Raw genomic sequence first — 11,744 nt, 5'->3', positions numbered from 1 at the left:
GAGACGGAGACCACGGCTACGACAGGCTCCCGTGTCAGGAAGTTTCTGTGGGTCTGTGTGCGGTTGGTGGGTTTTGGTGGCCACCAGCTACTGTCAGCCGAAACCTACAGTCTTACGACCCAGGCTGCTGCTAAGCCACACGGCCCTCGCTTCCGCATATGCGATTGATACTTTGGAATGAAATACCGACTTACCATTGATCCGAGTCGCAGGATGTTCTGGGACCCTCGGTGTGAAAAGACTCACGCTTGCCTTTCTTCCAACATCGTCTCATTCACAAATACAGCACACAAATCCTAGACCGCTTAGGACCGCTAACTATATGACGGTCACAATGTTTTATCCCTTAATCCACACGACAACCCAGGAAGACTGGAAATGGAGGTTCAGAGAGGTCACGGCACTTCCCTGAAGTCATACAGCCAAGCGGCAAAGCTGCTATTCCAGGGCCATTCCATTCCACTTCAAAGCCTGAAAGGTCACGATGTAGTTTTCTGTTTCTATGCAAAAATGCCTCATGACTTGCCCAACATCCCAATATTATACAAAGTTGGCCTCTGTAGTTTCATAGAGCGCACACATTAAAACAAAGTTAGTAGGATATGGCTGAGGACTGAGCCCTGTAGCTTGCCTCCAGAGACATCGCTCAGGTCTATTTAGTTGTATTGTGTGGTCATGCTCGCTCTCTCTCTCTCTCTCTCTTTTTATTTTTATTTTTATTTTATTTTAGGTTTTTGCCATAGGCTGTGTGTATTTGCCAGAGAGAGATACAGACAGACAGAGGGAAAGTGGGAAATCACCTCCTGGGGGGATGGCCATAGTACAAACCCTTCTCCATTCTCCTCTCAGGATTTTGGACATGAACGTGTATGTGCCTGGTGTGAGTGGGAATCCAGCGCCTTAACCACTATGCCACCTGCTGGCCCAATGGCTCTTTAATTTTAAGCCACCCGATTGAATTCTCCCCTTATACCCATAGGAGACCAGTCGCTTCTCCTCTGCATACACATGAGACCCTGCCCGAGGCCCTGCTGCAGTTCACAAGCCACGAGTCCCTCACCTTTGTCATATTTTGTGTATTACCAAGGTGACTTGCATGCTTCAAGGCACTTAGGTCAGCTACAGGAAGAGACGGTAGGGGACGAATGAGTATGTCTCTTGAGTTCTTGGATCCAAGCAACTGGCATGGAGTCGGGGTGAGGTGGCAGCTCGCAGCTGGGCTGGGGTTCTGTGGGCACGTGTGCCTTGAAGACCCAGAGGTGATCCCGAGGACGGAGGTGTGTGCCCGCACCAGCAGCTCCTCGGGGCCTCCAGGCACCAAGCAGTCGACCCAGCCTTTCTGCCTCGTCTGGTTCTGTCACTCTCACGAGGGCACATCCCGAGAGCAGATGTGCCTGCAGCCACAGCTCAGGAATCATGTCCGTAACATCAGAGCGGGTGGGTGATTGGGAGGGCAGCCCATCCCCCGCCCTGGATTCCAAAGCACCCCTGCAACTGGCAGCAGGGAGCGTGCCTGCGTGTGGACTGGCAGGCTGTAGCTATGACACCCCCTCACAGGGAGGTGGCGAGGTGGGGAGCTAGAGGGCGGGGGGGGGAGGTTCAGCACCTGTTAGCTGGGCATGCTGTAGGCTGGTTACTCACCCTCTCTAAGCTTAAGTTGCCTGATCTTCATAAAGGAAATAAAGAAACAATTGGCAATTTCATGTTGATGTAAGTATTGTTCCAATACCCAAGCCCAGAAAGGCACCCTTAACCATGAAGAGCAAGGAGATCCTTCTAAGGAGTAAGCTCAGGGAGCCCAAGGGTGCTCTTTCTTCTCAATGGATCTCTCCATTTGTTCCTTTCTTTCCTTTCATTTTGTTTGCTGTGGGGCTTATGAGCTTCCTGAAGAGGGACAGAGAGGGGAGAAATGAGAAATCACCCCCTGGGGGAGAGATGGTCATGCCAAAGGCCCTTTCCCTCCATTCTCCTCTTGGGATTTTGGACATGCATGCACATGCACCCAGCATGTTTTCAAGCCACCGGGTCAGAACTTGAACTCGAAGCTGGCCATGTGGGATCCAGCTGCCTTAAGCTTCCACCACCTGCTGGCCTCTCTTTTGTTTCTCGATGCCTGTAATTCTGCCCGATCAATGTCTTTCTTCCAAATCCAGAATCTCTATCTTGTTGAATGCCTGGGGTTATTTAAATTAAACGAATTTTACCAAACAAGTAGAAGGGAGATGGGAAGAGAAGTGAGAAAATGAGCCCCCAAAGATTTTGGGGCCCCAAAGATTTTGAGCCCCCAAAGATGCATAGACACTGAAAAAAATGGGAGAAACTTTTGGCAATCAGTGCAAGAATAGGGGACGAGAACCTCTTAGGGAAATAAGAGAGGACTTCAAAAAGCTAACAGCAAAATGGGATTAAAGTTCACACTTATTTTGGTGCAAAAATTGTTCTGTTAATCTATGCATCGTTTCATAATACACATTTTGCTGAAACTTTCTGAAGACTCGCCCACAGGGACAGGGTCTGGCACTAGGTCCTGTTTTGCCTGTAGCTGGTATGTGTGTGCATGTGTGAGTGTGTGCACGTGTGTGTGCATGTGTGTGTGTGTGCATGTGTGTGTGCATGTGTGTGTGTGTGTGTGTGTGTGTGTGCGCACGCACATGTGTGGGAGGGGGGCGCTGGGCAAGGCTTGATAGGGTCCCAGTCTCTATAAAAGGAGCAGACCAGGCCTGGACCGCCCCGAAGCTCACTCTCACTTGCAGCCTTTGACTCTAGCTGGCGATGCTGCCTTTGAAGGAAGAGGCCCCCTGAAGTTGCATACGAGCAAGAATAACCAGTGCGATACTCTGAAGCAGCTGGAAGAAGGAGCCGATTTCCCCTCGGGATGCTCCACTTCCAGCTCATCTGTAGACAGGAGCTCAAGTCAGTAAGTGACGTTTTCTGTCATTGGGAGAGGACAGAGGAACCCTTGAGGACTGGAGCCGACAATTAACTTTGCTGTCTGGAACATCTGGTGTCTTCCTTTGGTGAGTTTGGGGACACGAGAGTAAACAGAGATGGCCTTTCAGCCAAGGCTGACAATGTGACATCTTATTTTTCTTTTCTTCTCAAGCCCTGAGGAACTGGAATGATGGGAGTCTGCTGCTATTGGGCTCCTAGGCCTGGGGAACTTTGTCAATGAGCTTTTCAAGTCTTTGGTCCTGAGCGGCTGCCTGGAAATGGTTCTCCTTGGTGATAATTGCTTTGGGCTCTTCCCAGGGAGCATGTAGAAGGCCTCTCTTCTGTTGGACACGAGCCCCTATGCCCAAAAGCTCGCTCAAAATAGCTGCACCAGGAACCCAGTGGGGATGCCGGTGTGCCTTCAGTCCCAGCAGCAATTCTCTGTGGCATCGTCTTAAGCCTTTTTCTATCCCTTTGTCCTCAAAAAATATTCCAGACAGCCCTTGAATGATTGAGTCAATGAAACAGATCAAAGGAGCAAAGGGAAACTCAAGACATTTTTATTTCTGGTATTTTGAGGGTGTCCAAATCTTTTCATTCAAATAAGTGTTTTCATCCTTCCTATGACTTCCCATTAATAAAATAATTTCCATACTGTGAAAAAGAGAAACAGAAAACTGGACTTCCACTTTAGTGAAAGATCTGGGGGACACAGATGTCCCTCAGAGTGCAGAGACATGGGAGGGTCCTTCTGGGGCATCAGCAAAGGACCGTGACAACCAGGGGTCCCAGCACAGACCTCTTGAGATCACTGAAGACAAGCAGCAATTCATGTGTAAGTACACACAGTCTCAATCCTTTCTCTGGGAAGTGTTCTTTTTACTTTCTTTTTGATTTAGGTTTTAACCTTAGGGTACATGCGCTTGTGGTGGGAGACAGAGAGAGGGAAAGGGAGAAATCACCCCTCAGAGGATTGCCACATTGCAATCCCTTCTCCATTCTCCACCCGGGATTTTGGACACACATGCACACACATACTCAGCGTGAGTTTTAAGCCACTGGATTTGGGACTCGAACCTCAGTTGGTCATGTGGGAGTCCAACAACATAACTGCTACGCCACCTGCTGGCCCAGAAAGCTTTCTGGAGACTGGAAATTCATGGCAAAGATGTGTGGTTTGTCCAAACATCATTCCACCTCTCCTAAAATAGTGGTTTGAGACTTTTTTTTTCTTTTTTAGAGAGAGATTTTTGCTATAGGGTGCATGCGTTTGCCAGAGAGAAGAGAGAGACAGAGAGACAGAAAGAGAGAAACCACCCCCTGGGGAGATAGCCATGCTGCAATCCCTTCTCCTCCATTTTTCTCCTGGAATCTTGGGCATGCATGCACATGCACCTGGTGTGAGTTTCAGGTCCAGGATTCTAACCATGATTGGCCATGTGGGAGTCCAGCAAGGTAAGCATGATACCATCTACTGGTCCCAAGACTTATTTTTTAAAAAAATTAGCCAGAATGCAGTTTGCTCAGCAGAGAGACAGAGACAGAGACAGAGAAAGAGAGGGAGAGGTACAGGGAGATGGCATCCCCCAATGGGGTGTAGTCACACTGCAATCCCTTCTCTCTATTTCTCATCCTCTCCGGATTTGGGGCTGTTCGGCCATTTGAGTGTTAATCGACTTCTGCCTCCATAAGAGAAAGCGCATTTCATAAAGGAAGCACTCTTCCTCTCTCCCCCCTGGGGGTCTCCGTCCCAAGGATTCTGTATTCATCTGTCAGTGTACCGTTACCACATGAATGCGCGGGGCAAGGCCCCAAGTGGAGGCAGTAAGACTGCAGGTGGTCAGACCGAAAAAGCACAACTTGGACACAGGCAGGAAACGACCAATGCCAGGTACCTGGTCAGCTGGCATTGCTCAGGCACAGGAGGAGGAAGCTTTCAGCCTGGAGGACCAGAAAAGGCCCACAGAGGGTGGAGTCACTTCCAAGGTTGGCAGTGAGGGCGCTCCAAGCACGTCACTACACACAGGGACTATGCCAAGAGCTTGGCATTCATTGTCTGGTGTGTGTGCGTGTGTGGGTGTGTGTGCGTGTGTGCGTGTGTGTGTAGAGATTCTTGCTATAGGGCACGTGCAGAGAGACGGAGAGACAGAAAGTGAGAAATCACCCCCCGAGGGATGGTCACACTAATCTTTCTCCTCCATTCTCCTCTTGGGATTTTGAATGTGCATGCACACGCACCTGGTGTGAGTTTCAAGCTGCCAGGTCTGGGACTTGAACTGTGGGCAACCACATGGGAGTCCAGTGCCTTAATCACTATGCTACCTGCTGGTCCCATCACTATCTGTTTTAACCTCACCACAACCCAGAAGGTCAGTCCTAGTACTGACTGGTTTTGCAGATGAGGAAACCAAGGTTTGCAGTGGTTGAACAACTTTGCTGTTGGTCATTTGCAGAGTTCCAGTCAAGCAGTCTGACCCCGAACCTAACTATCTATCACAGCTCATTACAGAAAAGGGGACCAAAGGGTGAGGAGGACATTTTCTCACCCATGAAGAGGGCAAATGGTATTATAAAAGGGCATCAGTTCGCAGCTCTGACTGCATAGCAGACCCCTGCATGTATGTGTGCCCATGGCCAGCCTGGAAGCCAAGCCTGTGGGAGGATTGCCACATTGCAATCCCTTCTCCATTCTCCACCCGGGATTTTGGACACACATGCACACACATACTCAGCGTGAGTTTTAAGCCACTGGATTTGGGACTCGAACCTCAGTTGGTCATGTGGGAGTCCAACAACATAACTGCTACGCCACCTGCTGGCCCAGAAAGCTTTCTGGAGACTGGAAATTCATGGCAAAGATGTGTGGTTTGTCCAAACATCATTCCACCTCTCCTAAAATAGTGGTTTGAGACTTTTTTTTTCTTTTTTAGAGAGAGATTTTTGCTATAGGGTGCATGCGTTTGCCAGAGAGAAGAGAGAGACAGAGAGACAGAAAGAGAGAAACCACCCCCTGGGGAGATAGCCATGCTGCAATCCCTTCTCCTCCATTTTTCTCCTGGAATCTTGGGCATGCATGCACATGCACCTGGTGTGAGTTTCAGGTCCAGGATTCTAACCATGATTGGCCATGTGGGAGTCCAGCAAGGTAAGCATGATACCATCTACTGGTCCCAAGACTTATTTTTTAAAAAAATTAGCCAGAATGCAGTTTGCTCAGCAGAGAGACAGAGACAGAGACAGAGAAAGAGAGGGAGAGGTACAGGGAGATGGCATCCCCCAATGGGGTGTAGTCACACTGCAATCCCTTCTCTCTATTTCTCATCCTCTCCGGATTTGGGGCTGTTCGGCCATTTGAGTGTTAATCGACTTCTGCCTCCATAAGAGAAAGCGCATTTCATAAAGGAAGCACTCTTCCTCTCTCCCCCCTGGGGGTCTCCGTCCCAAGGATTCTGTATTCATCTGTCAGTGTACCGTTACCACATGAATGCGCGGGGCAAGGCCCCAAGTGGAGGCAGTAAGACTGCAGGTGGTCAGACCGAAAAAGCACAACTTGGACACAGGCAGGAAACGACCAATGCCAGGTACCTGGTCAGCTGGCATTGCTCAGGCACAGGAGGAGGAAGCTTTCAGCCTGGAGGACCAGAAAAGGCCCACAGAGGGTGGAGTCACTTCCAAGGTTGGCAGTGAGGGCGCTCCAAGCACGTCACTACACACAGGGACTATGCCAAGAGCTTGGCATTCATTGTCTGGTGTGTGTGCGTGTGTGGGTGTGTGTGCGTGTGTGCGTGTGTGTGTAGAGATTCTTGCTATAGGGCACGTGCAGAGAGACGGAGAGACAGAAAGTGAGAAATCACCCCCCGAGGGATGGTCACACTAATCTTTCTCCTCCATTCTCCTCTTGGGATTTTGAATGTGCATGCACACGCACCTGGTGTGAGTTTCAAGCTGCCAGGTCTGGGACTTGAACTGTGGGCAACCACATGGGAGTCCAGTGCCTTAATCACTATGCTACCTGCTGGTCCCATCACTATCTGTTTTAACCTCACCACAACCCAGAAGGTCAGTCCTAGTACTGACTGGTTTTGCAGATGAGGAAACCAAGGTTTGCAGTGGTTGAACAACTTTGCTGTTGGTCATTTGCAGAGTTCCAGTCAAGCAGTCTGACCCCGAACCTAACTATCTATCACAGCTCATTACAGAAAAGGGGACCAAAGGGTGAGGAGGACATTTTCTCACCCATGAAGAGGGCAAATGGTATTATAAAAGGGCATCAGTTCGCAGCTCTGACTGCATAGCAGACCCCTGCATGTATGTGTGCCCATGGCCAGCCTGGAAGCCAAGCCTGTGGAGTCTGCGGTGAGCACGCCATAACCAGAGGCCCATGGCTAGGGGTCAGGGTGGTCTAATGAGCTAGCAATTCAGTCTGCCAAGGGTCGTCTTCCAAGGGACCACACAAGCCCGCTTGAATAGCTCACAAGTCAGGCTGGGTGTGTAGGCACCAGCTGGAGCCAGCACAAACCTGCTGGACCACAGCAGTGTCTGATCAAGCAGGCATTCTGGCAGGAGTCCCAGCCCACTGAGTGGCTTGCCTTCTTAACTCTTGAGTATCTCACAGGAAGGAGCCAGACTGAGACCCCTGTCACTGCCCTTCCTGCCCTGGGACCCTGATAACATCTGAGATGCTTGGGTCATGGCCTGCTTGAGGCAAAGTGGGCAATAGGGAAAAGTTCCATTTTGCTTCAGAATCTCCCTGATCCCACAGCCTCTGCCCTCTCCCACCGGGCCCAGGATCGTAGGAGTCTGACATCACTGCTGTGCCCTCATTAGCTTCTTTCTCCCAGCATCCAACCCTCTGGGACCCATTGGAGTCAGAAAGAACTGTTAAAGCATGCCAAGTCTTCACTAGTGGACAGTTATATAGTAATCATAGTGGATAACCCAAATAGTTTCCTTTTAAATAAGGGGAGTGCCTAACCTCCAGGAGTAAGTCCCCAGGGGTGAGATGCAGGAACGGACAGAGAGCCAGTCAGCGGGGAGGTATTTGAGTAGGATGCATGTCCTCTTTTTCTTTCTCTTTCTTTCTGTTAATTTGCTATAGAGTGTGTACTTGCGAGACAGAGTAAAAGAGAGGGAAAACGAGAAAGCAATCCCACCCTGCTGGGGGATGGCCATGCCACAATCCCTTCTCCTCTCAGAATTTTGGGCATGCACACACACAAGCCCAGGGTGGTTTTCGGGCTGCTGGGTCTGGGACTTGAACAGTACAGTAGGCCATGTGGGATCCAGCTGCCTTAACCACCATGCCACTGGCTGGCGCAGGATGAGATTTTCTGGTGCCCCTAACGTTATGTCAAACTTCCTGGGACCCTAGCACCAAGTTCAAGTGGTTAGAGAAAATAACTATTTTGGGGAATGCTCTGGGATCTTCCTTCCTTTGCTTGCATCTCGGGGGTGCGCAATAACAGAGACTCTCTCTCCTTGGGAATCAGTGACTGTCACTTATTAGTAGAGTCGATGAGGAGCTGGGACCAGGAACCTAGACGGAGAAACGAAGACAGAAAGTGCGTCCAAGAGAGAAAGTGATGAGCACAGCGAGGCGGAGGTGATGGATGGGCCGAGAGCTGGGGAAGTGGGGACTGAGCGACTGTCGTGGCAGTGTCGGGCCATCAGATAATGTGCATTCAAGTTCCACAGCAGGGAGTTTTCGATTACACATATGTAGGACAAAAATACCAAACATTGGAAAGAAAGTGCCTCGTGGTTCCACTCAACCATCTCATTGAGACTGTGAGAAACGTAAACATGTAAGTCTATGCAGCAAATAGGTACCCTCTCGTGTCTTTACTATTACGCCTGGAGCTTGGGAAGAATGCTTGTCCATTTTGCAGATGAAGAAACGGAGGCAGGGAGAGGCCGAGTGACTTTTCTCAAGTCTACTGGTGAGTTACGAGCAGTGAGAGGTAGAATCCAGGGCCTCGGACTTTCGTGCTGCTGCCTGAGCTGGGCCGTCGACGGGGCGGGTGGCCTGGCTGGCAAGGCATGACCCATCCCCTACATGAGCATGGCCTTCCCCTGGACGTGAGGAGTGGCGTCGAACTTATTCTACATCTGGAGTGGCCAGGGCAGGGGCTGGTGCAGTGACAGTCGGGCACATTTTTATGTATACATGAGAAAGTATGGTTTGGAGACGTTTGTACAGTAGAATTCAATCTGCTGCATTTGAATCTTCATTCTGTTACCTTCTAGAAATTATGTAACCTTTTTTTTTTTAGTCTTATTTTCCATTTTATTCTAAAATAAGAATAAAACCTTCCCTGGGGTGGTGAGGATGAAGTGAGATGAAAGGTGAAGCTGGGAACATTGTGAATAGCTCGCCTCCACCCTGTGGGTGGCCAGTGCTAAAGCCTTCTTCCCCCACGGTCTAGATCAGCTCTGGAAAGGCCAGAGCCGGGCGCGGCAGGAACACACACTTACCTGCTGAGGCCGTTTTCAATGCGATCCAGGTCTCTGTCTGCGGTCTTTACCACAAGGTGGGGCAGGGAGGGGTGGGAGTACTGGGTGTTGACCTTGGCCATCCTCTTGCTCTGTCACATCCAGCCCGGGGTAGCTGCTAAAATGTGAACACAAGGCAGATACATCATGAGGATGGGGGTGCGCCAGCAGACGCAGCTCATCAAGGACAAGGGCCACTCTGGCCTCCCGGGCAAGCACTGGCACACGCATCTCCATTTTCTCTCGTAGTCCCTGCCACACTGAGATTTCGCTGGCTGTTTCTGGCTTGTCTCTCCAACCTCAGTGACAGACTAGGTCCTTCACTCCTCTGAATATGCTGAAGAGCTGCTTAGAGTTAAGTGCTGAATGAGCAAATGAAGGAAGGAAGGACACCAAGCTGGTACCTGGTGTAAGAAATGTCTACAATTCTTGGGAACCAGCAGTTAGCGTAATGGCTATGTCGCTGGACTCCCACGTAGTCGACCGCGGTTTGCATCCCGGACCCGGTGGCTTAAAACTCACGCCGGGCGCATGTGCGTGTGTGCCCAAGATCCCGAGAGGAGAATGGAGGAGAAGGGATTGCGGCGTGGTCATCCCCCCTGGGGGGTGATTTCTCACTTTCTGTCTCTATGTCTCTGTCTGTCTGGTAGCCAAAAACTTCTCAAAAAAAAAAAAAAAAAGAAGTACTTATTTTATTTATTATTATCATCATTATTATCATCATTATTATTATTAACTTGCTATAGTCACCAGAGAGAGAGGGAAAGTGAGAAAGCAAGCTGCCAGGTCCAGGACTTGAACCCCAGTCAGCCATGTGGGAGTCCAGCATCCCAACCACCACACCACCTGCTTGTCCTCTTGTTTCTTTATTTTTATTTTATAACTGAACATATGTTTTAGTAGCTCCCACAAATCCTGTTTGGAAACGAAGTATACAAAATTACTACCTATACTTGACATTCATAAAACCTGATGCTAAGCCTAATGCATACTTTATCTCGTTTATAACAACCTTGTGAGATATTTATGATTTTTATCCCCAGTTACGGGTGACCAAACTGAGACACAGCTTTTTTTTGTTTTGTTATTTATTATTACTTTATTATTTTATTATTATTTTGTTTTTTTGCTATAGAGGTGCATGTGCTCAAGGGAGAGAGACGGTGAGAGGGAAAGTGAGAAATCACCCCTTGGGAGGATAGCCACACCGCAGTCCCCTCTCCTCCTGGGATTTTGGGTATGCACGTACACATACTGGTGTGATTTTCAAGCCACCAGGTCCTAGACTCGAACTACGTGCATCTGACCATGTGAGAGTCTAGCACCATAACCACCACACCACCTGCTTGCCCTGAGATTCAGAGATGTTAAGAAGCTTGTCCAACCAAACAACTCGATACACATTCTATCCATGTTCGTGGTCTGATTTCTGCACAAGGGTCATGATCAAACCATGAACACACCCTTCAGCACGCTTAGAAAGTGCCCCTGAGACCAAAGAGAAAGACAGCTGCATGAGGCCAGGGCTGGTGCGATTGGCTGGCTCCGTGATTTCCTGCCAGCTCTCCCAGCTGGAAGGCGAATTCCAGAGCATACCTTCTCTACACAGACAAGCACAGGCTGTCCTGAGCAGCCACACGGCTTAAGTATGTCCCCAACGTCAGTGGAGACCACTCCAGAGAAAGATGGCAACTCCTTCATAGAAGCAGCCCAGTGACTCACTCCAGGACGCCATTAACGCGATATCCAAAGGCAGGTCAGTGCACGGAGCCCAGAGCCCTGCACCAAAGCAGCCCCCACTGTGCACGCCCTGCTCTGCCAGGTCAGCGCACCATGAGCCACTCAGCCTGGCTCACCGGGTTCTGACTCAGCTCTGACGTGTAATGGTTCAAGTCCCTGACTTTACATTCTATCATGTTCTCGATAGACAAAATTATTTTGATCTTAAAACACTTTATTCATTTATATAAAGTGAGTTTCTGGCTGATCGCAGGGGATCGATGAGAACGAAGACAAGGCCTGTTCTTAAGGATCTTACGGTCTTGAGGGGAAAGTGACTGGCCAGGCCTGGAAGGCGCTGGACTCTCACCTGGCTGACTGCTGTTCAAGTCCTGGATCTGGCAGCTTGAAAAATCATGCTGGGCATGTATGCATGTGTGCTCAAAATCCCAAGAGGAGAAGGGATTGTAGTGTGGTTCTCTCCCCTGGGTAGTGATTTATTGCTTTCTGTCTCCCTGTCTGTCTGTCTCTTTCTGGTGAGTGTGGGCACCTATAGCATTTTTTTTTTTTAAAAAAAAAATGCCTGCCACAGCATCTCAGAG

The 11,744-nt window shown here is 49.5% G+C and overlaps 1 protein-coding gene across 1 annotated transcript in view; it reads right to left on the bottom strand.

Moving 5' to 3' along the window:
• CNGA3 (cyclic nucleotide gated channel subunit alpha 3) overlaps window positions 1-9,535 on the bottom strand; it is a 34,999-nt gene extending 25,464 nt beyond the window's left edge. Inside the window, exon 1 of the mRNA XM_027767505.1 lies at window positions 9,406-9,535. Coding sequence (XP_027623306.1) covers window positions 9,406-9,506 — 101 coding nt within the window. The 5' untranslated portion in view covers window positions 9,507-9,535. The remainder of the gene's footprint in view (window positions 1-9,405) is intronic.
• Between the last annotated feature and the right edge of the window lie 2,209 nt (window positions 9,536-11,744).

This window comes from Tupaia chinensis, unplaced genomic scaffold, assembly GCF_000334495.1.
Source record: "Tupaia chinensis unplaced genomic scaffold, TupChi_1.0 Scaffold144276_1, whole genome shotgun sequence".
Taxonomy (NCBI): Eukaryota; Metazoa; Chordata; class Mammalia; order Scandentia; family Tupaiidae; genus Tupaia; species Tupaia belangeri.
Note: the sequence above shows the minus strand (reverse complement) of the source record. Positions and strands in the feature narration are given on the sequence as shown.